This window comes from Pteronotus mesoamericanus, unplaced genomic scaffold (assembly GCF_021234165.1).
Source record: "Pteronotus mesoamericanus isolate MK-2021 breed Mesoamerican mustached bat unplaced genomic scaffold, CSHL_Meso_final contig_116, whole genome shotgun sequence".
Lineage (NCBI taxonomy): Eukaryota > Metazoa > Chordata > Mammalia > Chiroptera > Mormoopidae > Pteronotus > Pteronotus mesoamericanus.
This window is the reverse complement of record NW_026555027.1, coordinates 13,467,948-13,495,354: the sequence shown is the minus strand read 5'-3', so window position 1 is coordinate 13,495,354 and position 27,407 is coordinate 13,467,948. Positions and strand designations below refer to the sequence as shown.

General features: G+C 38.8%; 2 protein-coding genes across 6 annotated transcripts in view; one reads left to right on the top strand and one right to left on the bottom strand.

The window, feature by feature from the left end:
• Nucleotides 1-369: 369 nt before the first annotated feature.
• On the bottom strand, nucleotides 370-9,372 carry ATP5PF (ATP synthase peripheral stalk subunit F6). Of its 3 annotated transcripts, none has more exons than XM_054579590.1 (4): nucleotides 9,255-9,372; nucleotides 4,945-5,121; nucleotides 1,048-1,172; nucleotides 370-493 (listed from the first exon to the last, which is right to left on the bottom strand). In XM_054579590.1, exons 2-4 carry the CDS (start codon nucleotides 5,106-5,108, stop codon nucleotides 456-458), a joined length of 327 nt encoding a protein of 108 aa, XP_054435565.1. In that variant the 5' UTR covers nucleotides 5,109-5,121; nucleotides 9,255-9,372; the 3' UTR covers nucleotides 370-455. The 3 variants fall into 3 exon arrangements, with proteins under 3 accessions (XP_054435565.1, XP_054435556.1, XP_054435567.1); XM_054579581.1 differs by lacking the exon at nucleotides 9,255-9,372 and adding an exon at nucleotides 9,122-9,233; XM_054579592.1 differs by lacking the exon at nucleotides 9,255-9,372 and adding an exon at nucleotides 9,122-9,199 and having other exon boundaries at nucleotides 4,945-5,115.
• GABPA (GA binding protein transcription factor subunit alpha) overlaps nucleotides 9,221-27,407 on the top strand; it is a 30,201-nt gene continuing 12,014 nt past the window's right edge. Inside the window, exons 1-5 of one of the 3 annotated variants that reach the window (XM_054579555.1) lie at nucleotides 9,221-9,333; nucleotides 13,916-14,018; nucleotides 16,965-17,109; nucleotides 20,499-20,583; nucleotides 21,609-21,854. In XM_054579555.1, the coding sequence (XP_054435530.1) occupies nucleotides 13,942-14,018; nucleotides 16,965-17,109; nucleotides 20,499-20,583; nucleotides 21,609-21,854 (553 nt within the window). In that variant the 5' untranslated portion in view covers nucleotides 9,221-9,333; nucleotides 13,916-13,941. Of the gene's footprint in view, nucleotides 9,334-9,722; nucleotides 9,844-10,108; nucleotides 11,197-13,915; nucleotides 14,019-16,964; nucleotides 17,110-20,498; nucleotides 20,584-21,608; nucleotides 21,855-27,407 lie in introns of those variants that run through there. The other 2 variants (XM_054579542.1, XM_054579548.1) reach the window with 2 other exon arrangements.

Here is a 27,407-nt window from a genome sequence, read left to right as displayed (position 1 = left end):
ATGTTAAAACACCGTGGACATTCCTGTACATATTCAAAATGACACCGGAGTTTCCCGAAGGAGCCGTGAGAGAGGATTTAGAAACCCTCCCCTAGTGTGGCCCCCCTCTGCAGCGAGCGTTCCTTAGCCAGGGTGGCTCCCCTCCGGCGGCAGGTCTCCGCAGTGAGAAAGAAGGGTGCCTTGCGCACGGAGAGGAGCCTTGAAGGGTATAAGCAAGTTGTACTCAATTTATCTAAGTTCTCCATCTGCTTTGTTATAACCAAATGAGATTTAAAAACAGTGCTAAAACACAGAATTCAATACACTCAAGCATACACCCAACATCACCAAATAAGTTTATTTGGAAGCAGAATTAAAGGACATCTGACAGTTGTTGAAATGTATGTTTATTCTGGGACTTCTGATCAGTTGTACAACTTATCTAGTGAAAATTACCAGATAAATTTGACATTTCTTCAGGACTGGGGTTTATCGATGACTTCAAATTTGGGATCTAAGAAGAGGAAAAAAAAGGTTTAAGCTTAGCCATGCTGCACTAAAATGCCTTGATGAGAAAGCTTCAATATTTAACTCATCAATCTTTTGATTGTTTTTAGTGAGTATCTGCTGTTTCTAAACATCTGCATGGAAATATAACAATAGCCAAAGACTTATTCAGCATTTTACTATGAGCCTGGCTATTAATTGACTATACATATATCATTTAATTAAAACAACTACGTGGGGACGATATAATTCTCCCAATTCAGGTGGGAAAACAGGTACCAATTAATTATCTAAGATCACACAGTTCATAAATGATACTGTCAGGAGTCAGGATCAGGGAGTTTGATATCAGAGCCCCATCATTTAACCTCTATGTTATATGAACTCCTATAACCAACGGCAAACATTTATCCCTGAGGTTCCCACGCACACATCACTGTCTTAATGAATCCACATCTAGCTGACAGCCTCTAAAATATCCAAATTAAGTATAAATACATATAAACATTTTCTTCTTAAAATGATCTTCACAAGAAGAAATCTGTGATTAAAGAGACTCACCCTCAAATTTGAAGTCAGGGAACGTATTCATGTCTGCTTTACCATACATTTGCTTAAGCTTAAAAAGCTCCCTCTCCAAATCCTGCTGATACTCTGGGCCAGTATCAACAGGCCCTCCAGACGACCTGTATGTAAATGAGCAAGCGAGAACTCATTTTATGCACTAGTTTACAAGACCAAAATCATTTTCTACCCTGAGAGTTCTGGCATTTAGAAGAAGAAAAAAAAACACATTCATAAACATTTATACTGTAAGGGAGTTATGTGATAAGCTTCAAAGACATGTTTTAACAAAAAGCTACTCAAGTTGAGGAAAGAGCACTTTTGCTGAGCTAATCAGAAAAAAATTTCATTTAAGGAAAGTGGCATTTGTGATACATCACGCATTTGAGTCAGATTTTAATTTGCAACATTCTAAGACTGAAAAGCAAAGATGTGGAGGAGATCAAGCACTAGCTTTACGTGGGAGTATTAAGCAATTTAGATGGAAAAGCCGGCGGGACACAGAGCATGGGAATCCTGGGAGTTTGTATTTTATTTGCTGAGCAATAAAATGACAAAATCAGAGATGTGCTTTGGGAAGGTATATACAGCACCATGGACCAGCAATGAGGTCAATTACATTTACTTAATTCTTTGCACACTCTTCTGTGTTTGTCATGTTACTGCGCGCCTATCAATGGACAACAAACAAAAAAATTTACAAGCAAAAATTCCATCAAGGGTAATATTTTCACACATGCCTATAATAAAGGCATAGGGTCTTACTTATGTTACAGAATTTTCACCAAAAAAATGGAAAGCTCTAATTTAAGAACTTATGAAAACTTTCTGTGATGATAGAAATGCTCTATATCTCTGCTGTCTAATGTGGTAGCCACTAGCCACATGTGGTTATTAAGAACTAGAAATGTGGCTAAGACTGAGAAACAACTTTTATTTAAACTTAATCATAATTATAATTTGAATAGTCACATGTGAATAATACCTACTGATATACATATACAATGCAGTTCTTGATAGAGCCTTCAACCAGATGCTCTGATGAATTACCTTCCAGACCTGAGATTCACAAGTTTTAGAAACTGCTTTGAGAAGATCCAACCGATGTCATCAATATCCTAGGTGGTGGCTGTTACAACTATAATGTGTACTCTTGTGATATAGAGAGGCGGCAAATACTCTAACCTCTCAACTGACTATATAACTCCCAGCCCCTCTTGCTCCAGATGGTGACAGGGTCAAAGCAGAAATTTAAGGGAGATTTATTTATTTCATTTAAAAAAAAAAAAAAAGACTAGGCATGCTAATTTATTGAAGCACTTAATCTTTCAAACATCCTATGATACAGATACTGTTTTTACCATCCGCATCTCATATACGAGGAATCTGAGGCATGGAGGTTAAATAACCTGCCCAAGGTCATACAGCTAGTAAGTGGCAGCGCTGGCCTCTGGACCAGCATGAATGCTCGGGACACCCCATGCTGTTGTTTGCACAAATAAATGAACCAGACTCCTTAGGTTCAGAGTACACCTGAGGACTGACTTCTTATTGGACACACTTTTAAGGACAGTTAAAGTGCGAACAGCATCAATACTATGATGCCACGATGCCTACGGACAGAAGACACTCCAATTCCCCCCCATCCTGTACACCTGCTTACTGAACAGTGTGATCTTAGGCAAATTCTAAACTTTCAGCCTTCGTTTTCTCATATATGAATTGGGGATAACATGAATAAGATTGTTTCATAACATTGTCTTCATTTTTACCCCTTCACCCTCTCCCTCCTTAATTCCAGTTAACAACCAAACCTTGTTAAGTGGTCCAGTCTCAAAAGTCTCAGTGTTTTGACTCTTGTCACTTTCATATTCCCAATGCCATGATTCTTATCAACCAATGCTTAGATTATTATATTTTTTTTCCAAAAGATTTTATTTACTTTTTTAGAAAGAGGGGAAAGGAGAGAGAGAGGTGTGAGAGATACGTAGGTCAGTTGCCTCTCACACCCACCAACTGGGAACCTGGACAGCATTCCAAGCTTGTGCCCTGCCTGGGATCGAACTGGGGACCTTTCAGTCTGCAGGCCGGCACTCAAACCACTGAGCAACACCAGCCAGGGCAGATTATTACATTTTTCAAACCTGTCAAGCATCTTCCCTTTTTTCTCATCCCAATTTCCTCAATACACGGTGATTAAAATTATCTTCCTAATATAGAGCAATCCTGTTCTACCTCTTCAGCCTGCTCAAAAACCTTTTATTTCTCATAAATGCCTTTCATGTACTATTTCAATTGTCCGTCTATAATCAAGGCCTTCCACAGTCCCTCATTCTAACTCCATTTTACCCTTACTGCTCCTTACACGCTTCATATACCTTGCAGTCTGGGGATACAGCATTACACAATTTCCTAAATATGCTTTCTAGTTTTCATACCTTAGCTCACACCCTCTTTCCTTATAAAAGATACCCTCCTCCCACTCCCATTTATTTGTCCAATCTTCACACCAATTGTTCATAACCTCAGGTAGACCCATGGGTGTGTCTATTAATGGCCTTCCGTGGGTCTGAGAATCCTTTCAAGCTATAAGCAAAATAATGTGAGTAAATTCTTCACTTTTTTTCCCAAGAGGGATGATTACACATAGCTGACTGTGAAATTCTCTAGAGAGATGAATGACTTCCAACACTGCTTTCAAATCCCAGATAAAACCTTCACTTTTCTAAGACACCTTCTAAAATGCCTCCAGCTGGAAAGGAACATAACTTTCCTATGAACTCCCCAAACAACGAATGTGCCAGTCTCAGTTAGCATCTAACCCATTTTACCTAACTGTATTTACTTGCTTACAAACTTTCTACCCTTAGCAGACATTAAGAATATTGTGGAAATGCAGTGTGGCTTCTTTCTTTGTGGCCCATCACAATTCATGGCTCAGTGCTCTGCACATGGTCAACAACTAAATAACTTTTTTAAAAAATGGAACTAGGAACTGATGTATAGCACTTTTCCAAAGATTTGGGGGTTGAACTTAATGATGGCTAAGGTCATCATTCATCTCCAAAACGGTATGGTACTGTACTCATGTTGTTCCTAGACTTGCTTTATACCATTTCAGAGTATTCTGTCTTTTGATATTCCCAGAAATATATAAGAATAAAAAAAAAAAAATTTTTTAAGTGCTGTTTTTACATTTCCCTGAAATCATGATGTAAGGATTAACAATAATTAAATAAAAGAAGTATAACAATATAAATACACTTTAATAAAAGTTATGTGAATGTGGCCTCTCTGCTAACTGATATAATAACAAAGATGGGTACTAAGTGACTAACTGGCCGGTAGTGTATGCGGGATAGATACATTAAACAAAGGAATGATTCACATCCCAAGCCGGGCAGAACAGGACAGTGAGAGATTTTTTTCATGCTACTCAGAATGACGTGTGATTTAAAACTTATGAACTGCTTATTTCTGGAACTTTCCCTTTAATATTTTTGGACCATAGTTGGCCACAGGTAACTGAACACCCAGGAAGCAACACCGCACTGATAGGGGGACTACCGCATGGTTCCTTAATGAGTCCCAAGGTCCTCTGCACCTCTACAAACTGACTCTGATTTATAATCAATGCCATTATAATATGGACATATTGAAAAGAACAAGAAATTTTAATGGGATTCTCCCTTGGAACCCATAAAAAAGGTAAAATTTGGGACTTAAAATAATCAAGATATTATCGCCTCCTTTCGCCACACTGACAAACCTCCATGCCAGGGATCAGCTCAGCGAAGGTCTTAAGACACTATGAAACACCAAGTAATTGTATTATCACCTCAAAACTTATATACTTTGATTATTTGTATCATGGTCGATTATGTACCCACTTACTGTCGCTTAGTTCTGTATTCCCTAATCTTGTCCACGAAGAGCTTCTGTACAGGATCAAGTTCCTTACTAAATGCCACTGCTGTCACACCAACATTCCTCCTCAAGCAGACCGAGACTGCAGACTGAAGGACCGAGGAGAACCTGAAGAGCCTCTGAAGAATCATGGTGACTCTGTTACTGAAAACAAGCACCAGAATGTTAATATGCTTTAATATGTATACAACTGAGACTACCTCTAAATATATCATAAAGTGGGACTCTAATTCTCCTAATTGCTGCAGAACTTACAGCATACCAGAACTCAGTCAATGCTATGGACGGTCACCTGACTGCAGCTCCATCCCCGCTCCCCGCTCCACTGCCCACTGCAAGTTTGACTTTGTAACTGAAGGCCCTGCGACCTAGCAGCAGTTAGGAACTCAGGCCTGTGTGCAGCTCCACTACAGTTACATGCAGAAGGAGTGCAACACATGGAATGGCCTCTTTCTTCTACATGAACTTAGTTTTGGATCAGGGGAAATGGTCATGCTAGGATGTTAGAAAACTGCACGCCCTCAGCAGGAAAAGAACAACCCTGACCCCCAAACTAATGTGCCAGGTTTCCCTGACCCCTGGAAAGGGACCTGGGCAGGAACACTGTGGACAGCTGCCTCGGTCAGGACTGACAACCCGGAAATTTCTACTTCACAGGCCCATGGGGCGGGGGGAGGCGAAAGTGCTCTGCCTGTTACAACTGCAAATCTGAGCCCAAAAGAACCAGCAAGGAAACCTACCCACAAAAAGAGAGAAAATCACGCACTACAACCTAATTAGTGAGTCAGAATTTGTAAAGGAGATGAAAATCTGATTTTTAAAAATAAGGACTTAAAGACTGCCAGCTCCTTAGACTTGTTGAAGCTAAAAGACATAATTTTCTAACTAAAAAGTTCAGTAGATAAATTAGGGGATGATCTCAGTTGAGACCTCATTTGGTGTCTTGGAAGACCAAATGCGTAAAAAACATTCTGAACTATAACAAATATATGAAAACAGAAATTCTAAAAGAAAAGGACTAGATAAGACAATTAGAAGAAACTCCCTCAGATTAAGAAAGGCTGGGTCTACTAGAGGGAAAGGGCTTACTTACCAAACTCTATGTTGGAATGATGATAAGAGACATACCTCAATACAGCCTGGTAAAATTTCTGTACCTTAAAGAGAAACTGAAAACCTAACGTGCTAACACTAACATGATTCCTCCCCTGGCAAATTACCTAATAATAATAAGAACAATAATCACTGTCATACTGACACTGGACCCCTATTAAGTTATACTACTGCTATCCGAAGCATGGCCTGTGGACCAGTGGTAGTATACACACTGTGTCACTGGTCTATACAAAAATTGGGAGTAAGCAGTTAGAAATTTTTAAGCAATTTGGCATATTAACTTATACTTGCTTAACTTTACAATAAAAAATTAACATTTGTATTTTGTGTTGTTTTGTTATTGATACAATTTTTCTGATAGTTCATTTTTACTGTATTCTTTAAAAGCATCCACAAAGGTTGGGGTAGGAAACCCTTTACCACTGAGAGTTTGAGAAGCACTAAGCTGTAGGAGAGTAGAGTAGCACAGTTCTCGAATAGGGGTGGGGGTATTTGGCAACATCTGAAGACATTTTTGATTGTCCCTACTAGGGTGTAACTGGGATCTAGTGGGTAAAGGCCAGGGATGCTGCCAAATATCCTATAATAACAATAAAAACAACAAAAGCCTTTCCACAACAAAGAATTGTCTGGTCCAAAATATCAATGGTGTCGAGGTGGAGAAACCCTGGAATAGCATATAAAAACTACCAAAAGAAATTATACAATCAACAAAATGCCCTTCCCCTGCCAGGGAGAAAGCAAACTATTTGAGGAAATGAAAACATTCATCATATATCATTCTTATACCACATCAGAGACAAATACTTGAGAAAAGACTACAAGCAAAAAACAAATGACCTTAAGCTGACTTACAACCATTCCCATTTTACATATACAGAAACTGAGGTTTAGAGGTAAGTACCTGGTCCAAGGTTACACAGCAGAATCTGACTGGACACAAACATATTTTTAACATTGCACATCTCAATGTACATATTTCTTTCTGGCAACTTAAGGACACACTTAACACCAAGCAGTAAGGTTAACTAGTATTTGTTCAGTCCTAGGTATTTCACAAAAACCTTCCATATATGAGGACTGTCTGGAAAAAGTCCAGCCATTGTTAATGAGAATGGTTTGTACGACATCGATGTAACGTGCCAGCCAAGGAGTGGACCAGAATGCACATGTGTGAACAATGATGACTTCACTGTACTGTCAGTGGGGGCTGTAGACGCCGTTGAGTGAGCAGGTGTGCTGTGTGTCAGTCACATTCAAAATGACTGAGCGAGCAGAGCAAGGAATCTGCATCAAATTTTGCACTGAGCTTGAACGTTCCTCCACAAAAACTATTTCGATGATTCGGAAGGCCGCAGCTATGGGCAACTGGTGACTGGCAGTTTCATCACAACACACCTGTTCATGCATCATGTTTCCTGCAGTTTTTTGGTGAAAGAGCAAATCACCCAGGTGACTAAGCTGCACTACAGCCCAGACTTGGCGCCCTGTGGCTTCTGGCTTTTCCCAACACTAAAATCCCCTTTGAAAGGGAAGAGATTTCAGACCTTAACGAGATTCAGGAAAACACGACAGGGCAGGTAATGGCAACTGGGAGACCTGTGTGAGGTCCCAAGGGGCCTACTTTGAAGGGGACTGAGGTGTCATTGTCCCATGTACAATGTTTCTTGTATCTTCTTTAATAAATTTCTCTTTCATATTACATGGCTAGATACCTTCTGGACAGACCTCATACAGTCTCCCCTCGTACCCTTACGGCACTCGCCTCAAGAATTACAGGAAGGTGTTCTTACCCCTCTTTTACAAGTAATAAAACTATGTCTAAGACAGGTTATTCAATTGTTCATATTCCCACAGTTAACTTGCTATGATTGCAAAAATCATTTTATTCCTATGGCAACATGAGTAAAACCCATTTTCATTTTTTCGATTTCTATCACCTAAGTACTAATGATTCCCAAATCACATCTCTAATTTTATTCTTTTTCCTGAACTCCTAACATACATTCAAGAGCCCACATCCTTTCATAAGTCCTTTAGGAGGGCCCTCAAATTCAACTTGTTTAAAAAATGAACACATAATCTATCAAAACCGTTTTTTCCCCTTTATCCCCTTTTTCATTTTTTACCACTGATTAAATATATAGTGAGTGCGGGCTGTCCACTAGTCCGCCCAAGACACATGCTATTTACACAAGGAGGTGTCAAAATACCAATTGTGATGTGTTCACTATTCCCATACTATGGAGTGTCACAAGAGCCTGTGATAGGGATTTGACTCTATAAAATTGAGGAAGGCAAGAAAAGGGTACAGCATGCGCTGAAACAGCATAGTTTTCCTGTTTACAGTGCTGGCTGACCAACCAAAGGTCAGTCCTTTCGCTGCCTCTTCAAACCATATGCTTAAAGTCAATGCACAACGTGCCTATCTGAACCCCTTTCTCCTTTTTGGAAACCTTGTGTTCGCAGGCGTACTCTGTCCTCTCCGCTTGTTCAAGCACCCCTCCGCCCAGACAGAGCCCGCTTCCCCAGGACTGTTGAGATGGGAGGCTTGTGAAGGGAAAGTCAGAGTATAAAACACGGCGCCTAACCACGTTTTAGCACTATCGACATTTTAAAGTGGGCTGCAAATTGTTAAGATGACTATTACTCTTTCGCCTCTTCGGGTGCACGTTCTGCTTTAAATAGCTCAGAACAATTTCCCGCGCGCCCTACCCCATGAGCATGACCTTGGGCTGCCCCAGCCCGGCTGCGGGTCCAAGAAACCTCGCGTCCCTGCAACCCGCACCATCCCGGCTCGCCCCCGGAGCGGGTGTTATTCATAAGGATACATATCCCGAGCCTAGGGCAAACTTCAAGGCCTAAAAGCGCCGAGATCTGCAGTGACCTCGGGCCAGGTCGTGAAGGTGCCCGAGCCAGAAAACTGCTTTCTCTTGAAGGGCAGAAATAATAGGCAGCCCAACCCGAAGAACAAATTATGAATCGGCGTTCCAAGAGCCCAAGCAAGTCCAGCTACCCTCCCAATCACCTTGCACTCAGTTCCGAGCCGCCAGAGCCACCGCCGCCGCCACCGTTCTACTTCCGGCCCTGGCTCCGCCCCCACCCGCCTACCCGCCATCGCAATGCATTATGGGCTGCCGTTTCAGTCGGTCAGCACTCACCGGACAGGAAGCGTCTCGGAGACAGTCCGCGACCGGACGGCTGTAGGTGAGGTAGAAGGCAAACAAGAGGAAGTGGAGGGTAAGTGCTTCCGGGTCCCCTAGCGAGTCCTCCGCCATCTTTCGTCCTCCTAACTTGATCTCTCTTTTTCCCTCCTGGAAACCTTACTGTGCACGCATGCGCACTTGGACCAGCCTGTCCCTTAGTTCAATCCCTCCCTCCCCGAGTCAGCAGTCGTGTTAGTTGGGTTGTTGAGGTGTATGAACGTACCGACAAAGTGACAAGAGTGTAAAACAAAGCGAGCTAGGGCGTTGTGCTCCCTTGTGCCTCGTGAGCCTCCGTTGCCTCGGGCGTTCGTTTCGCGCAACCTGCTGGGAGTTGTAGTCCTGGACCCGGGGGTGCCTGGGAGGCGGGAGGGGGTTTGGAGTTTCTCAGCGCCGATTCCGCGGGAAGGGCCCAGGGGCCTCACACTTCGAGTCGCGGGAGCTGCAGGTTTTACCGGGAGAGACGCTGCACGTGGAGCCCGCGCCACTGCTGTTCTCTGCCGGCTCTGGAGCGCGGGCGGGGGCGACCGGGTCGATTGCGGAGAGGGTGAGTGCGGCCGCGGAGAGGAGGGGAGCGCGGGCCCGCGCGGGCTGGCTTCGTTCCGGGGCCTTCTCCCCAAAGCAGCCCCCCCGCGGCCGCTTCTGTGTTTTGTTTCCGCTGGTCCCCGGCGCTGTGACTCCCATTTCCGTTCGTGGAGACTTGAGGGAGCCGGGTGGGGAGGGGCGGGGAGGCTGTGCGGGGAGCGGAGGGGAGGGGCGGGGGGCGCGCGGCGCCGGGCTCTGGGAAGCCGCGCGCCCCCGGGGCCCGGGCTGTTCCTGTCACCTTTCGCCGCTCTTTTCCCCTCACCGTTCCCTCGTCCACTGTCCGCCTTGGTCCACAGTCTCCGCGGTCGGGATGTGATCCTGACACTCCGAGATTTCAAAAGAAGATGCAAAAGTAGTCTCGCCGACTCAGCGATTCGCTCTCACTACGAATCCAGTTGTTTTTCCTAGAATTACCCCGTAGTTGCATCACAGCCATTTATTAGTGTGCCCATTGGATTTCTTTTAAAAAGAGGCAGTAAGACAAGGGGAAAACGATGGGTTCATGTAGTTTGCCAACTTTTTAAGTTTGTTGTGTGCTGGAAGATAAGCTGTTTTCGCGTGTTTGTATTTCGGGATCCTCGTTTGATTAGGTTAACGGCAGGGAAGACTGCCTCATACTGCATTGCAAGATAATGAGTCGTGATTTAGAAATACACGCAGCGAGTCTTGGCCCGTGGGAAGCGCGAAGATTTAGGAGGGCTCATTCGGCCCGGCGAAGAACTGGGCAGTGATAACGCCCTTAGTGCTGTGTTATCTTACGCTTCAGAAGAAACTGATCAGCTCTTTCCATACTTCTTTAAGGGAATAACCCTTCTCAGGGTTTGATCCAGACTTTCCAAGCTTGTTTATTTTCAGACATATTCTGACACTAGGTGGACTTAAGTCAATTTTACCTGGATACCTATACAGGACTATGAGTTAGGGGCGATGCATAGTCTTGAAGTAAGAAAATAAATACTGAGCTAGCTACTAAATTGAGGCTACTCAGGAGAACTTGGAGGCTGAATATTAAATGAAAATGTTTACTTATTTCCCTCCAACTTTCATATATATAAAACTTCAAATCTGTAGGAAAGTAGAAAAATTAAACAATGAAATTAGACAGTGAACACCTTCACCCGGCGCGGGGAAGGTCACCAGTTGTTAATCTTTTCTCCACACTTGCTTTCCCTACCCACCTCCACACAAATACATGTGCTTTACTTTTTCTTAATTGTTGACCTTATTTTTTAAAAACAAAAATGATTTTTAATTTCTTCTGGTATTTAAAAGTTTGGGTTTTTTTTTAGTTTGAGAAAAATGTGCAGTTGATCAGGTAGGTACTCCCAGATTGTATGTCTATGTTTATGTTAAATACACATTTTACATATTATGTGTTCAATATATGTTGTTAAGGATACATTTATATTATATACAAGTATTGTTCTTATTGGGAAAAATTGTCCTAAACTCTAAACTAATAATGTGTTCTAATGAAGAAGACTAATTTTCAAGTTTAACTGTGGCTCCAAAAGAATATTAAATGTAATTATTTTAAGGAATATTAGTGTTTTCTAGACTTTTTTAGTTAAATTTGAGTTTGTATCCATTTTGTGAAGCTTTCTGAATCCCAGGTTAGATTTAATCTAAAAAACCCAGGGTGTCATGAGCAGCCCTTAGATGGAAGGGCTCCAAGAAACGTTCTCTTTTTCATCTGAACTTTTGAAAAAGAATCCTGGTTTGAGAAAAAGAGCTAAAACCCACTCAAGCAGTAATATCAAAGATTTGGACACTTTCCCAACTCTCTTTTGCTTTCAAGGCTAAATTTAGAGAACTGAGAGAGAAAGAGAAAGGGATCAATTTAGAAACTAAGAGTATTTTTTCCTAAAGTATTTGGGCTCTTTATCTGGCACCTTTTAGGGACTGATCTATAACTTTCTTGGAAGATGACAGGATAAATCTGTTTTTAACAACTACCTCTTTTAGTGCTTCTATAATTGGGAACCACAGGTAATATTTAGGGCCAGTTCTCAGCCTCTGGTTGGTTCCTAATATGCTTTTTTATTTTTTCCAAAGTTTAGAGAAAATTCACTTGTTTTCTGATTTTTTTTTTTCTTTTAATTGGTCATGGAGAGGAGAGTAGACCTTGCAGGCCCTGAAAATAAAACATAAATGTTTTTTAAACTTCTCTTTTGCTGTAAACCTTAATGCTTCTCACTTTTTTTTTCCCCCCGGTACAGCAGCTCATCTGATTTTGTGCGTGTGTATGTGCATGATTTCCTTGTTTTTCACTCCTACTAAAGTTCCAGGGTGTGTGCTGCTTTCACATTTTCTTGTATGGGGATGCTTTCCTACCATGGATACTTTTTTATTGTCTCCAGTTTTCAGCTCTCACCAGCAAAGCTGCCCTGAACATCCTTACCAATCAATATGAAGCTATCTCGGGAATGCTTATCAAAGGGCAAGATTGCTTGGTCCTAGGTGTAAACATCCTCGATTTGAGCAAGTGCTGCTAAATTTTTCTGCAGAGTGGCTCGATCTGTCCATACTCTGTCGACAGAGGCAGAGGATTCTTATGTCCCCATGTCCCTGCTGATTCTTTCCAGTATTCAACAATCTAATTTTCCACATGCACACAGTAGAACATGGTAGCTCCTTGTTTTAAATTGCATTTTTGAGTGATTTGAACTTGAACATATCTTCATATCCTTAGCCATTTTGGTTTTTTGTGAATTTCCTTCTGCTGTGCTCTACCTGCCTTTCTAATTTGTCCTGACTTTTTTGGAGTCGTTATTATTTTGCAGGAGTTTACTGCCTATTCTAGTTCTTGTTTTAAAAGTGACATTCTCTTGTCACTTTTAGATACTGGAAATATCTTTTCTTACTCTATAGCCTATCTATTGAATATACCTGTGTATGGTGTGTAATAGTCCTTACAACATTTTTTCTCCCAACACACTTTGATAGAATGCCTACTAAGGGGGAGGTACTTTTCAAAATATTTTGTATACATCTGTAAACAAACAAATATCCCTTTAACCAGGTGGACCTTATGTTGTCCTACAGGATCACCGCCTGTTCTGTAGTGCTCAGGATGAATTCCAGTTTTACATGTAGTATCTTCAGGAATGACTTTATTGGGGAAAGACAAGACTTAGAAGGCCAGGGTCAGAAGAAAAGTCCTTTATTCATTCATTGTCCCAAACAAAAGTCTGCTGGATATGCGTGATGAATATTCTAGTGCAGGACCCTGCCCTCTTCCTTCTTATGGGGGACATGTGAGAGCAACCTTAATAATGTGGGAAAAATCAGACCATTTTTGTACCAGCCGTCTAGATTTGAATGCCAGCTAATTATGGACTAAGTTGTCAGAAAACCAGCTCCCCAGTAGCTGGAGATGTTGAGAACTAGGGAGAGGTACCACCCTTTCTAATGTGGAAAAGAAGACTGTTATTACTTTCCTAGTGCTACAGTAATTAATTACTATAATAATGTGCATATTGAATAGATATTTTAACTTTATTTTGCTATGTTATAATATTGTACCAGCACTTACAAAATACTGTAATTCATAATACAAGTCATAGCTAAGATTAACTTTTATTATCACTCTATCAGTACAATGCTAATAAAGTACATTCTTTATTCTGCTCATAAAGTACAGCTTTTGGCTGCACAGTTGTGGTTGATCTTCATGTTGGTTTTTAAGCTGCAGGTTTGAATCTATTATTAAGACTGAAGTTGCTTATACTGTAGTTGACATACTTTTCACTTGATTTTGAAGTAAGTTGAATTAATTTACTAACTAAAATTGGCTGAAAAGAAATCTCAATAAATCCAATAGAGTGATGAAGAATTCCCATCAGGCTAATAAGCACTGTCTAACAAAAACAATGGTGTATCAATAACATTTGTGGATTTTCTTTTATATGTAGAGATTACTTCCTCCTGTTCTACTTGCCCTCTACTTTTATTTGAATTGAGTCTTTACTTCTTGGGTAGCATTTCTGTTTGTGCAGATCATTTCAAAATGTCTTAAAATTTAACTCTTACAGGGCTGAGCTTTTGAAATACTTCAACCATGACAAAAAGAGAAGCAGAGGAGCTTATAGAAATTGAGATTGATGGGACAGAGAAACCAGAGTGCACAGAAGAAAGGTTGGTGTTACCTGAATTTACCACCTGTTATGTTATCAACATACCTGATTGAAATTAAGAATCAAACCAGAGTTCTTTTGGGCCTTTCTTTTTTCAACTGAAGGTAGCATTTGGGGGGATAATGTATTGTTCTTTTTCTTCTGACTTTATGAATTTGTAACTAGAGATAGTTACATACGTAGCTAGTAATTATCAAGCAGTTGATTTTGGTGGTTTTTATACTTTAGGGTCCTATTTGATTCTTTTTTCTGTCATCAGGGCTAGTTACTTTTATATCCTAAAAAGTTTGGTCCACAACACAAACTAATTTACCAAATACCTATACGTAACTGCCATGAATTGTCAGGAGTACATATGAGACAGTAACCTGCCCTTGTTAGAGGCCACACTATATTTGAGGAGCCGAACACATGTATGAGTAATTACATACACGGTGCTAAATATAGAGAGTAGTGAAAGATGTTAGTTCTTGGAGGGCAGTGGTTTTAAGTTCAGAATCCAAGGGGAGAAATGGGTAAAAAATAGATACTTGGGAGTCAAGAAGAAGGTTAAGGAAGGTTAAGATTAATGTTCCTACTTTAATCTGTAAAGCAGGAGATGAGATAATTTGCTGAAAGTAAAAAGAGCTAAAGAGTAGTAGAGGGCTTCTGTATAGTAATAAAGTTTCGAATAACTTCAGTGAGAATGGACCAAATTACTAAGGTTAAATAAGATGCTGAGTGTTGAGAATGTAGCTGAGATTTAGGACCTTAATTTTTTTAAAGTTTTGTTTTATTGTGGTAAGAATATTTAACATGAGATCTACCCTCAACGAATTTTTGAGTGTACAATACTGTGTTGTTAACAATAAGCACAGTTATACAACAGATCGCTAGAACTTACTCATCTGTCGTAATTGAGATTCATAACAGTTGTTTAGCAACTCCCCATATTTTCTGCCAGCAGGATGTGGTTACTCAGGCCACCTCCCCTTCTCAGAGGAGAGGGCTGGCTCTGTCTGATAAGACAAACCCCATTTTAGTTGTCCTCAATTCTGTCCACTGTCCCCATGCCCTGGCACAGGAATATTTTCCTGACAGAAAAGATCATGACTGCTCCAGAGACCTTAAATATTTAATGGAGGGTTTCAGTATGTTTGACTATGCTATTTTCTCCAGCAGAAGAAACAATAGGGACTGTATCTCTTTAATTTTCCTATGTGTATGTATATTTTCCCCCTCCCCCCTTCCCTCTTCCCTCCCCCCAGAACTTAGTTCTGGCTCAGGGTATTCCATGAGCTTGCAGTTAAGCAGTCAGTCTGGGCCATACTCATCTGAAGAGCTGACTGGGGCTGGCATATCCGTTTCCAAGATCACTCGTGATCCTGGCGGCAGAACTGTTCGCTGCTTCACCGCATGGGCTTCTCTGTAGGACTGCCCATGACATGGCAGCTGACTTCCCCCCCTAAAGCAAGTGCCTTAAGAGAGCATGCTCACCAGGATGGAAGCCACAGTGTTGTTCTACGTAACCTAATTTAAGGAGCAGTACATCACTTCTGTCTTAGTCTTTTGGTCACGCAGTCCAGCCTTGGTAGAATGTGGAGGGAACTCTAAAAGGGTATGAGTATTAGGAGGTGAGGATTATTTGGGCTTCCTGAAGCCTGACATACATACATTTATTTTTACACACACACACACAATGGTTCACAGAGCCTGAAGTTTGTACTGTTTGGCCCTTTATAGAAAAACTTGGCTGATATCGCCTGTCTCCAGTAAGAGACTGGTAGTTACTGTGTTGACCTGGGGAGTAGCTGTGGAAAGGGAGCAGCTACCCAGCTGTAGCAGATTGTTGCTGTATAGGAATTTAGGTCCGCTGATATGATCATCCAGATTTTTTCAAGAGAAACTGGTAATTCAGATTTTTGCATTCAGTCTCCCAAGGTTTAAATGCTGGCCACAAAATATTTTCAAATGTTTTAAATGTTGAGCTTATGTAAAAAAGTGTCACCTAATTTTTAAAAAGAATCATTGTTACAAAAGCGGAAAAATAAAGACCATGGGGCTACAGCTGAAGAATTAAAAAAAAAAAAAAAGCCAGAAGACCCAATTATTTTATCCTAACTAATAATACTAATAGTTTACATTGATTTAAAAATAATGTGTTTTCAATCATGAGTGGTCTATTTTATAAATTTTAGAAGTTTTGGAAGGAATTTAGGCAATATATAGTCATTGAATGTCATATATATCACATTATACTAGAAATTTATTTGAAAATGGAACTTGACAAATTGTTAAGTACATACTGTTTTTGACAACTATCAGTGAGGTTTAAATCATGTTTAAATGAAACATGTTGTGAAACTCGAATTCCAGATTTACCAGTTCAACAGATATTACTTGGTGTCTCTCTTCTATTTGGCCCCAAATAAAGATTTGCCAAAGATATGTAGAATTATTTACCCAAGATTTTACCTTTAATGAATTTGCAGTTCCATAGAATGAAGTATGAAATAACAATGCAAAAGATCCCTAGGAGAGTTTTAAAGGAAGAATTTTTTTTTAATGTGGAACTGTGCTGATTATAACCAGTGGTTTTCGGATTAAAATAAGGGGAAGATATTTTATAACTTGTATTTTCATATCTTAGAACTTACTTTCATTCGATTGTATTTATGCTGGGAAGGGAAATTGACTATATATGTGTATATATTTATATATGGGGTGGGAGATTTGCAAGGGCGCTTTAAATTTCAAGCTCGCACTTCCTTGTGCAATTCGGAGTGCAGTTCGGCAACACTACTTGTTAATGAGTCGATCACTACCCCTATGAATGGTGTGTCCCTGCAGAAATGAGTTTCAAAGACCAGAAATATGTTCTGGTATTCATTTTTGGTTTGAGCATATTGTTACTTTACTTTTCAGGGTAAAAATGTAATTGTTAACCATTATGTCCTTTAACATTTAGCATTGTAGAACAAACCTACACCCCAGCTGAATGTGTAAGCCAGGCCATAGACATCAATGAGCCTATAGGTAATTTAAAGAAACTACTAGAACCAAGACTACAGTGCTCTTTGGATGCTCATGAAATTTGCCTACAAGATATCCAGGTAACCTATTTTTTTGAGATTTCTATTTTATCATTTAAGTCTGCATTAGAAGTATGTTTGTTGTTGTTGACCTTTAGTCTCTATAGTTGTCAGTCTGGGCCATGCTCATCTGAAGAGCTGACTGGGGCTGGCATATCCGTTTCCAAGATCAATCGTGATGCTGGTGGCGGGACTGTTCGCTGCTTCACTGCATGGGCTTCTCTGTAGGGCTGCCCATGACGTGGTAACTGGCTTCCCCTAAAGCAGTATAGTTATCTATAACTATATTTGATCTGTATTCTATTTAAGCAATTAGACATAGACATCTTTTGGCAAAATTTTCTTCATTTAAAATTATATTTAAAAAAATGAATACTAAATCAAACACTTTTTTACTTTCACAAATATAAAATGGGAAGTTTAAATTTGAATTAGAGCTAAACAGACTAGTGGGAAGCACACTGATTTTGGAAGCTGAAGAAGTGTTTACTCCTCACCCCATTTATAACTAGCTTTTAATTTCTTTATGCATTATTTTTCTCATCTTTAAAATGAGATAATTTTATCAAATTATTTTTACATTACCTTTCAGCAGTAAGTTTTGGACAAGAATTCATTCCAGTGTTTGCATTTCTTGGCGTTCATTGCAATAGGATTTTACCAGCGGTAGTAGTATAGCAATATATTTTGTTTGCAGTATATTTTAATGTAAAAAGGTAGTAGCCTAGGTAGGATTACTCACATAGTTTCTCCAGACTTTCCTTGATCATATGCTAGAGTTTTATACTGTTTTTACTTTTTAATTATCATTATTTATTGTTGATACTATTACAGATTTCCCCTATTTTCTCCTATACTGTTTTTAATGCTAACTTACACTAATGGACCTTGTGCCATCTTTTAGATTGTTTGGTTTATCTTATTTTTTACTTTTCTCCTCACATACGTTATAGAACTTTTGCTTTCATTTTTTAAAAATTAAAATCATATGCCTACTATTTTGAAACAAGATTTTCATGTACAATAAGTTGAAATGCTCACCTGTGTGAGCAGAGGTGTACATATGAGATGTTCATTGCATTATGCAGACATTGAAAATAACTCAAATGTTCGAAAAACAGGGAATTAAATAGGTGCTATAAATTGGAATTCAAGGCAGACAATAAAAATCGGTGAACTAGCACAAGCTGGTGTGGCTCGGTGGCTTGAGCACTAACTTGCAAACCAAAAGGTTACCGGTTTTATTCCCATCAGGGCATATCCCTGGTTGTGGGCCAGGTCCCCGAGTTGGGGGAGTGCAGGAAGTAGCCCAGTAATGTTTCTCCTCCTTTTCTTCCTCTCTTCCCCTCTCTAAACAATACATAAAATCTAGCCCTGGCTGATGTAGCTCAGTAGACTGAGTGCCAGCCTGCAAAGCAAGGGGTCACTCATTCGATACCCAGACAGGGCACATGTGTGGGTTGTGGGCCAGGTCCCCAGTAGGGGGCGAGTGAGAGGCAACCATACATTCATGTTCTCTCCCTCTCTTCCCCTCTAAAAATAAAGAAATAAAATCTTGTAAAAAATAATAATAAATAAAATCTAAAAAACAATTGGTGAACTAGAGCTATTGGGCACTTTACATTGAATGAAAAAAATAACTACAGAACTCCTAAACTATCTTACTTAATCTTCACATCAGTCTGTGTCAGCATATTCTTAATCATACTCTGCAGATACAGGATCTGAGATTTTAAAATGTTAAATAGTTTCCCAATGTTTAGCTGCTAAACAGGAGTGTAGTGGAATTTGAACCCAGGCCTCTGTGACTGTAAAATACTTCCATTGTTTGAGGCAGACGTTTAAGAAAGTTTGTATTGAATAACTCAATGTCACTTACATAATCTTTCTCATATGTAAGATAAAGAGGAATCCAACTTGATATCTTGTCTTTCAGTTTTAACATTTGTTGCTTCTTCTTTTATAACACTTGGTCTGACCAAATTGAAAATATGACCTGCAAACTACCCAACCTATCATAGATTTTCAATAAATGTTAGTTGATTAAATGGAAATATGCATAATTCAGTGTATCATAGAATTTAGAGCTAGCCTTGGATCTAAGGCATTTTTCAATCTTCCTTAACCCATGTCCTCTGAAAAAGATTATGGATAGAAACTTCTGTTCTCCATGTCAATTAATGCAAATAGACGTTTGAAGTCAGAATGTGTGCTGCTTGTGGTAATGCTTTTTCAGGTGATTGTTGACTCAAAAGCTGGTGGAACAGCTGAGTTGCATTGTTTCAGGAGTGTTATCCAAGGTCAAATAGCATGCTTGAGTTTTGTCCTTGTGGCAGGCTTACTGAACTAATAATTAGTGTATTCAGTACCTGAGAGCTCAGTTTCAGAGTTTCACATGCCATCGCTTCTAGTGGATAATATCAGTGTCTACCAGAGAGGGGAGAAATCTTGATATTAGGAGAATTTTCAATGAAGTGTCAGGCAGAGACTGTTATATTGAGTGAAAGTGCCAAGTTTAACCTGTCTGTAGGGGTACACAGTTTGTCTTGTCCCTGATTAAGTTAGATGTATAGTCACATATGGTTTTAGGCTTTATATATATGACATTTCTAATATTAGAAAGTCTGTTTGTACAACAACTTCAGTATTGACCAAACTCTTGGGAAGGAGAGTCGGGGAGCTTTGTACCTCCAGATGTATGGCATACAGACACACAGAGCTATTCATTATTCAAGGTAATTATAGTGGAAGCCTATTTTTAAACTAATGACGGAAAATATCTGAAAGTCAGAATTACTTTTTGTCATCAATTTTTGTCATTGTGTGAAATGCATTCACTATAAAGCGATGGGAAGGGGGAAAAGCACTGATTTAAAGGATATAGGATTATGATTAAAGATGTTCATATCTAGGTCAGGTAGGGAAGTCATTAGTTCCTTATTAATTTTGTGATCAGAGATTTAGCATTAACTGTGATCTTAAATATGTGTCATTGGTTACCAGGGAGATATGGCAAATATTATATTAATAAATTTATTTCAATTGTCCCCACTAATTAAATACCCTTGCTTTTTCATGACAGATAAATTGCATTATTTCTATTTTAAATACTTTCACAGAATAAATAGTTGCCTTTTTGGCATTATTTAAAATCCTAAACTAGACTCCAGAGCTAGAGAAAACTTCCCTTTAAAATAAGTTCTGTTCTTTATTTTGTCCTTAATTACTAACACATTGGTTAAAATATTTTAAATTTTGGCAGAGAATTAAATGATATGACAGCTTACATAATTAAGTGTGCTCTTATAATTTAATTAGTATGCCTCACTAATTAAGTCCACTTGGTACATCATTTTTGTTAAACCAGATGATTATGTAAAAATAATGTTACTCATTTTAACCATGTTTAGCTGGATCCAGAACGAAGTTTATTTGACCAAGGAGTAAAGACAGATGGAACTGTACAGCTTAGTGTACAGGTAATTTCTTACCAAGGTAAGTTAATTTTAGTGTAGTTATTTAAAACTCACGTTTTTCTAATATGACAACCCAATTTTTATAAGTTTTGGGTCTTTTAGATGGTTGTCTAAATTCCTTACTGTGATAGTATAGCCAAACATTCATGCTTTAAATTTAATTATTTCATCTGTCAAGATGAAGCAGGTTGTGTAACGTATTCTACCTGGTTTAATCAGGAAGGGATATACTGTAGGGCAGTAAATAAGAGGCTCAGAGAGAGGGCTGGAAGAACAGGTTCTGACCGGCTTTCCAAGAACGCCTCAGCCCGACTGCAGCGCCGGACCCCCTGCTATCTAGGACCATGCAGCCTCTTCAGTGGTCCATAGGGGCCGAAAGATGGGTGCCATGTGCCTGCTTATCCCCTCTTAACTCGTTTCTCAGCAGCAGGCTCATGCTGGTGTTGCTGGGGCCCATGTCACATGGGGAACCATCACTGCAAGGAGATCTAGTCTCAGCAGTTGAGCACAAAAAGAGGAATTTGCAAAGGATGTTGGTTTAGTCTTGTCCTTGTCCCCCCCCCACGGAGCTCTTCCGTGTCCTCCTTCCACAGCCAGGTTAAGTTGTCTGCCATCTCAACCACAGCCTGTTGGTTTTTGCAATCTTTGCACTACCATGTTGCGGTGGTTACAGTATCTCTACGTGATAGGAATTTTTCAGCTTAATTATTTTTTTTGACCTGTTTACCAATAAGTTGCAGACAGATCCCCTTCCATTTCTAAATGCATCAATGTGTGTGTTTTCTAAAAACGAACTCTTTTACATGATCACAGTACGGTTATCAAAATCAGGAAATAATTAATTGACATAATACTGTTATCCACCAAAGTTCTATGGAATTGTTTTTAATCATTTAGTAGGAATCTGTTAAATTTGCTAGATATATTGCTAAACATATTTAAAATGAAGTTTTGCTCTATAATTTGAGAACATATAAACTAAACTAAATTTTGTTAGTGACTTTTGTGTTTTCATTTACAATTTTTCTTTAATTCACTGTTAAGGAATTGAACCAAAGCTCAACATCCTTGAAATTGTCAAACCTGCGGAAACAGTTGAAGTAGTTATTGATCCAGATGCTCACCATGCTGAAGCAGAAGCACATCTTGTTGAGGAAGCTCAAGTGATAACTCTTGATGGCACAAAACACATTACAACCATTTCAGATGAAACCTCGGAACAAGTGACAAGATGGGCTGCCGCGCTGGAAGGTTACAGGAAAGAGCAAGAACGCCTTGGGATACCCTATGGTAAGAAATACATGATTACGTGCTAGGGAGAAAATAAGAATTAAGCTTGACATGCAAGATAATAGGGTAAGGTATAATCTGTTTTAATGTAGAATTTTTAGGAAGAGTTCCTTTTTTTTTTTTTACCATAACACATGATGGACAAATTACTGCCCTGCATAGTAGGAATACAAAGAAATAAAATTGTATTTCACTTAATGATCGAGATGTTCTTAGAAATGCGTTGTTAGGCAATTTTGTCATTGTGCAGACATAGAGCACACATACCCAAACCTATGTGGTGTGGCCTGCTACACACCTAGACTATATGGCATAGTCTGTTGCTCCTAGGCTACAAACCTGTATGTCATTTTACTGTACTGAATACTGTAGGCAATTGTAATATAGTGGTAAGTATGTGTTTATATAAACATACCTAAACATACAAAAGGTACAGTAAAAATTTGTATACAAGATAAAAATGGTCTACCTGTACAGAGCACTTAACCGTGAAGGGAGTTTGTAGGACAGAAAGGTCATCTGGGTGAGCCAGTGAGTGAGTGTTGAATGAATGTGAAGGCCTAGGAAGTTACTGTACATTGCTGTAAACTTTGGGATCACTGTACACTTGCAATACACTAAATTTATCAAAACAATTTTATTTTCTCAAAATACCCTTAGCTTACTGTATCTCTTATTTTATAAACTTCTAATTTTTTAAACTTTAACCTTTTGTAATAGCACTTAGCTTAAAACAAAAATACATCATACAGCTGTACAAAAATATTTTCTTTAGACCTTTATTCTACAAGCTTTTCAAATTTTTTGTTGCTGTTGTGTTTACTCTTTAAACTTTTGTTAGAAACTAAACTTTAGGACAGACACATACATTACCCTAGGCCTACAAGAGTCAGAGTTGTCCAAGCACTGCCTTCGGCCTCCACGTTTCGTCCCGCTGGCTGGGGGCGGGGGTCTTCGGGCAGTGAGTAACACACAGGCCGCTGGTGTCCCCTGCGACAGCCATGCCTTCTTCTGGGAGAGCTCCTGAAGGGCCTGCCTGAGACTCCTTTGAAGAGGTGTCACTCTTTTTAGAAATAATGTCCACAGTGGTTGGCTTGTTTTTTGGGTGGTGGTTTTTATCATAGATTTGTTTGTAAGCAGATAGCGCACATGAACATTCTTCTCTGTTCATGAAAAACCTTTCAGTGTTGGAGTCCATGTTTTCAGATATTTTAAGGAGTTTGTTGAAGTCTGCAAAAGCTTCTGCTAAACACTTCACTGTCTGTTTTCTTGGGGGTTCTTTTTCTTCTGCAGTTTCCTTTTCTCTTGCCTTTTCTATAGCTGTGTGTTCCTCCTTCCAGTTCGAACAATTCTTTGTTAGTTCCTCAGGAACCAGCTCTAGGAGCTCTTCCGTGTCCTCCTTCCACAGCCAGGTTAAGTTGTCTGCCATCTCAACCACAGCCTGTTGGTTTTTGCAATCTTTGCACTACCATGTTGCGGTGGTTACAGTATCTCTATGTGGTGGGAATTTTTCAGCTTCATATAACCTTACGGGACCACTGTCATAAGTGCAGTCCACGGTTGACCGAGACGTCATTATACAGCATACAATTGTATTAAAATTTTTTCTATTCTAAGGGTATTCACAGTGTAGTTGAAGAGAGAGAAGGTAGATAAAAAGAGGTAAGTGCCATAATGGTAACATGTTTCTAAGCTGTCAGTAACTCGTCTATAGGAAACATGCTGTGAGCATCTCAGATAGGTCATAGTGGCCTGGGGGGAGTGGGGAAACGGTTTGTTGTAGACAAAGAGATTATTGGGCAGAGGACATTCCTGACAGGAAAAGCATGTATGAAACTGGGAAGGAGGAGTATGCTCGGGCAGTGGGGACATGTCGTGGGTGGAAGTTATTTTGTAGCGTTATACAACTGTTTCTGATTGATGGAAGTGACAGTTGAAAATGAATATATGATGTAAGTGGTGTATGATGTAAGTGGGAACAGGTAGAGAAAGTGAAAGGAAGACATTATTATTATAGTTTAAGTGTGACTAGGTGACTGTATCTAGGTTAGTCTAGATTAGGTAATTTCTGTGGGTATAGAAAGGAGGAGAGGGATCAAAGTAGTGATAGGACTAAGCAGCTGACTGATGAGACTGTACGAGGGTTGAAAGGTAAAATTCAAATGTTGATGTGACTTTGCAATCTTGGTGTTAGGACTATAATACTGGTAAGTACTATAGTCCTAACGTAATGATGGTTGCATCATCATTACGTATTTTGTGAACTACATATGCCAGGCACTGTGTTAAATGCTAGGCTTTTGATGGTGCGCAGTAAAGTCAGTCCATGCCTTCCAGAGCTTAGTGTCTGGTTGGTAGGGAAGTCTGGTATTGGATTTTTAAGGAAAAGTGTTGATAGTGTGTGATTTTGAAGTAATAGTACATATTGAACTGGAGGCAGCCAGAAAGTAGTTTCGGTGCACAAGATTTGGACTGGATTAAAGAGGTTGTCTGGGACTCAGTCACATTGAATTTGTATTGAAGCCTTAAAAGTATATGCAGTCTCTGAGAGAGACAGAAAAAAATGGAAAAGAACACAACATTAAAGACTGGTTCCTGTACCTTGTCAATTATTACAGTTTAGGAAAAAGGAGACATGGAATAACTGAAGAGATAGAATGAAAATAAGAACTATATGTAGTGTTACTGAAACTGAGAAAGAGTTTTAGATGGTTAAAAGTCTCAAAGCCACTGAGAAAGTCGAAGAATGCCAACTGAGTAATAGGACTAAATTTGGTGATCAGAGGCTCATTGGTAGATTTAGATAAAAGAAACTTATAGAGGTGGAGACAAAGCTGACCTAATAGAAATAAAAATTAAAGAAATGGAGAAAATTGAATATTAACTTTTGGGGGTGGGGCAAGTCGGAAGAGTGCTGGGGGAATAAATAAATAATATTGAACATTCAAGAGTTGGTGGTGACTTGAGTGTCTTTGTAGATACATGGTATGGGAACTAGCAGGGGGTGAGATTAAATAAGGAAGGAAGGAGCAGGGTCATTAATTGAAGCACAACAACATAAAAAACTTAATTTGAAGGATGAGATCTAACCTTTCCTCAGAGATAGGATAAAACTATTAGGTTATTATAGACATCTGAAGCTAGTATGAATGGTGTACTTGACCTTAGTAAGTTGGGAGTCATCTCTTAAGAGGAGAATGCTAAGAAGAAAAGGAGGTAGTGTAAAAACATTTGAAATGATGTTTTCTAGAGTTTGCTATCAGTAAGAACTCTTCGATAATAGAATCTTTTATAGAAAGTAATGTATAAAAATGAATTGTAGATAGCCAGATTATAAATTCTGACTCTAAGTTCTTACAAAGAATATTATTTACTTAGAATGAAGCTCTTTTAAGACATTTGAGGCTTATTTAGGTATAGAGAGACTTTAAAATATCATTTGTAATTTTTCTAATGAAATTGTTACCTTCCAGAAAGTCTTAGAAATGATTAATACTTTCATTGGAAATTATTGTTTCAGGTTTCTACTCTGTACCAAAGGGTAATTTTTTTTCTACTTGCTTGATTCTGTGCAAAATTTAAATGTGGTTAATTGGTCATAGCTACTTTAAATCTCTTTGAAATACTGGTCCACATTGGAAAATTTTTTAAAGTTCATTTTACACACATCAGTTTGATATCTTGAGAGGAGCTTAGAGCCACCTCTTGACATATTCATATATATTTATATATACTCATACATATTTTTTCCTTTACCTGTACATTTTTCAGAACTTTAATTTTAATTTTTTTTTTACTATTTTACATTGAATAACTGAAGAAACTAATGAAAGCATAGTAGAAGTCTGGTCAAGTTGAGCTATGAGGAATTTAAAATTGACTAAAAGTAAAATTAGAGTAAATATATTCTTGTTCTTCATTAAAAAAGAATATTGAAAAGATGAATATGCTGAGATTATTTTTTCCAGTTCTTTGAGTAATTAATAAGGCATATACTCATGTTTTTGGTTCCCAGAGTTGTGAAATACTAACATTTAAAAGTATGATACATATTCTTGGAAAATAAACAATTACATAGTTGGTTTGGATCTAAGTGTCTTTCTAGTTCCATAGCTCCACCCACTCCCTGCCCCATGGGAAAGGTCTGCCATTCATTATATATTTTTCCAGTCTGGTTAAAACAAAGTCTTAAGAAAAACAATTGTTCTCTAACATGGCTTTTCTTTCTTCATTTTTGCTCCCTAGTATCAACCACATTTCCCTTTACTACTCCTCACTACTATTAACTTCTTGTTAGAGTAGGTGAGGTTTAGTTCTCTTATACTTATATCCCCTGCAAAACAAAACCTTATATTTCCCCATTTTGTTAATATCATTAACATAATTTTTGTCATTAGTCATTATGTGCATTAGAGAATTGATTTATTTCTTGTATGACCATGATTACATTTACAGTTTTAGTTTTTCTAAAGTTCAAAGTTGACTTGTGTTTTAGTTAGATTTTTTTTAATTGAATTTATTGGGGTGACATTGGTTCGCAGAACGGTATAGGTTTCAAGTGTACAACTCTGCATTGTGTGCCCACGGCCCCAGTTTCAGCCTGTCCTGTATTGCCCGAAGGAGTAGCCACGAGTCTCATGTGAGCACTCAAAATGGGCCTGGTCTGAATTGAAAGCGCCATAAGTGTAAAATGCCCAGTACAAAAAAGGGAAGAATGTAAAATCTTTTTAATTTGTTATATTGATTACATGTTGAAATGATAACATTTGGATGTATTAAGTTAAATGAAATTATTGCAGTAAATTTCATCTGTTTTTTCATTTTGTTTTAATGTAGCTACTAGAAATTTTAAAAATTATATAGTGACCTGCATTATATTCCTGTTCGACAGTGCCAATCTAGACAATCTCTTCAGTTCTGGAAAATTTTTCTGCAGTATCATTTTGATAATTACCCTGTGTTTCTCTGCTCTTTTTCTAGAACTCCTGTTGAATCTCCTGGGTTGATACTCTGTCTCTGTTTTCTTCCATTTTCAACTTCATATCTATTTGTACTGCCTTCTGTCAATTTTTTTTATCTTTATTTACAACCTGTCTGATTTTTATTTTCACTTAATAAAGGCTCTTTATTTTTGGTTGTTGCTTCTCCATGGCTTTCTGATCTTACATTATAGATACATGTTTTCTCTTACCTCTCTGAGGATATTGGTTATAATTGGGGGGTGGGTAGTTGGGGGTTTTTTGTGGGGTTTTTTTTTTTTCAGTTTTCTATTACATTATTTCTGTTCCTCCTGTTTCTGTTTTTCTATTTTCCTGTCTAATGGTTTGATTTTAATCTCAAATATCATTATTCTTGACTGTCTCTTCATATTTAAAAGGGAATGACTTTAAAGCTAATTAGTCTGAAGTTCTGGAATGCATTTGCTGACCACACACTGGTATAGTCGGAATATTGGTTCTTTCATTAAAAGATTTCAAGTGTCATGTATATATCTATTTCTTGGGTCTTTTCAACTTACCTGGAGAATTGGCCAAACACCTGTCAGGAGTAGAA

Coding starts and splice junctions, on each gene's coding strand:
- ATP5PF (XM_054579590.1), bottom strand. CDS start 5,108: ATGATTCTTCAGAGGCTCTTCAGGTTCTCCTCGGTCCTTCAGTCTGCA. Junction 1,173..4,944: donor GAATACAGAACTAAGCGACA/GTAAGTGGGTAC, acceptor ATTTACATACAG/GTCGTCTGGAGGGCCTGTTG. Junction 494..1,047: donor CCCTGACTTCAAATTTGAGG/GTGAGTCTCTTT, acceptor TCCTCTTCTTAG/ATCCCAAATTTGAAGTCATC.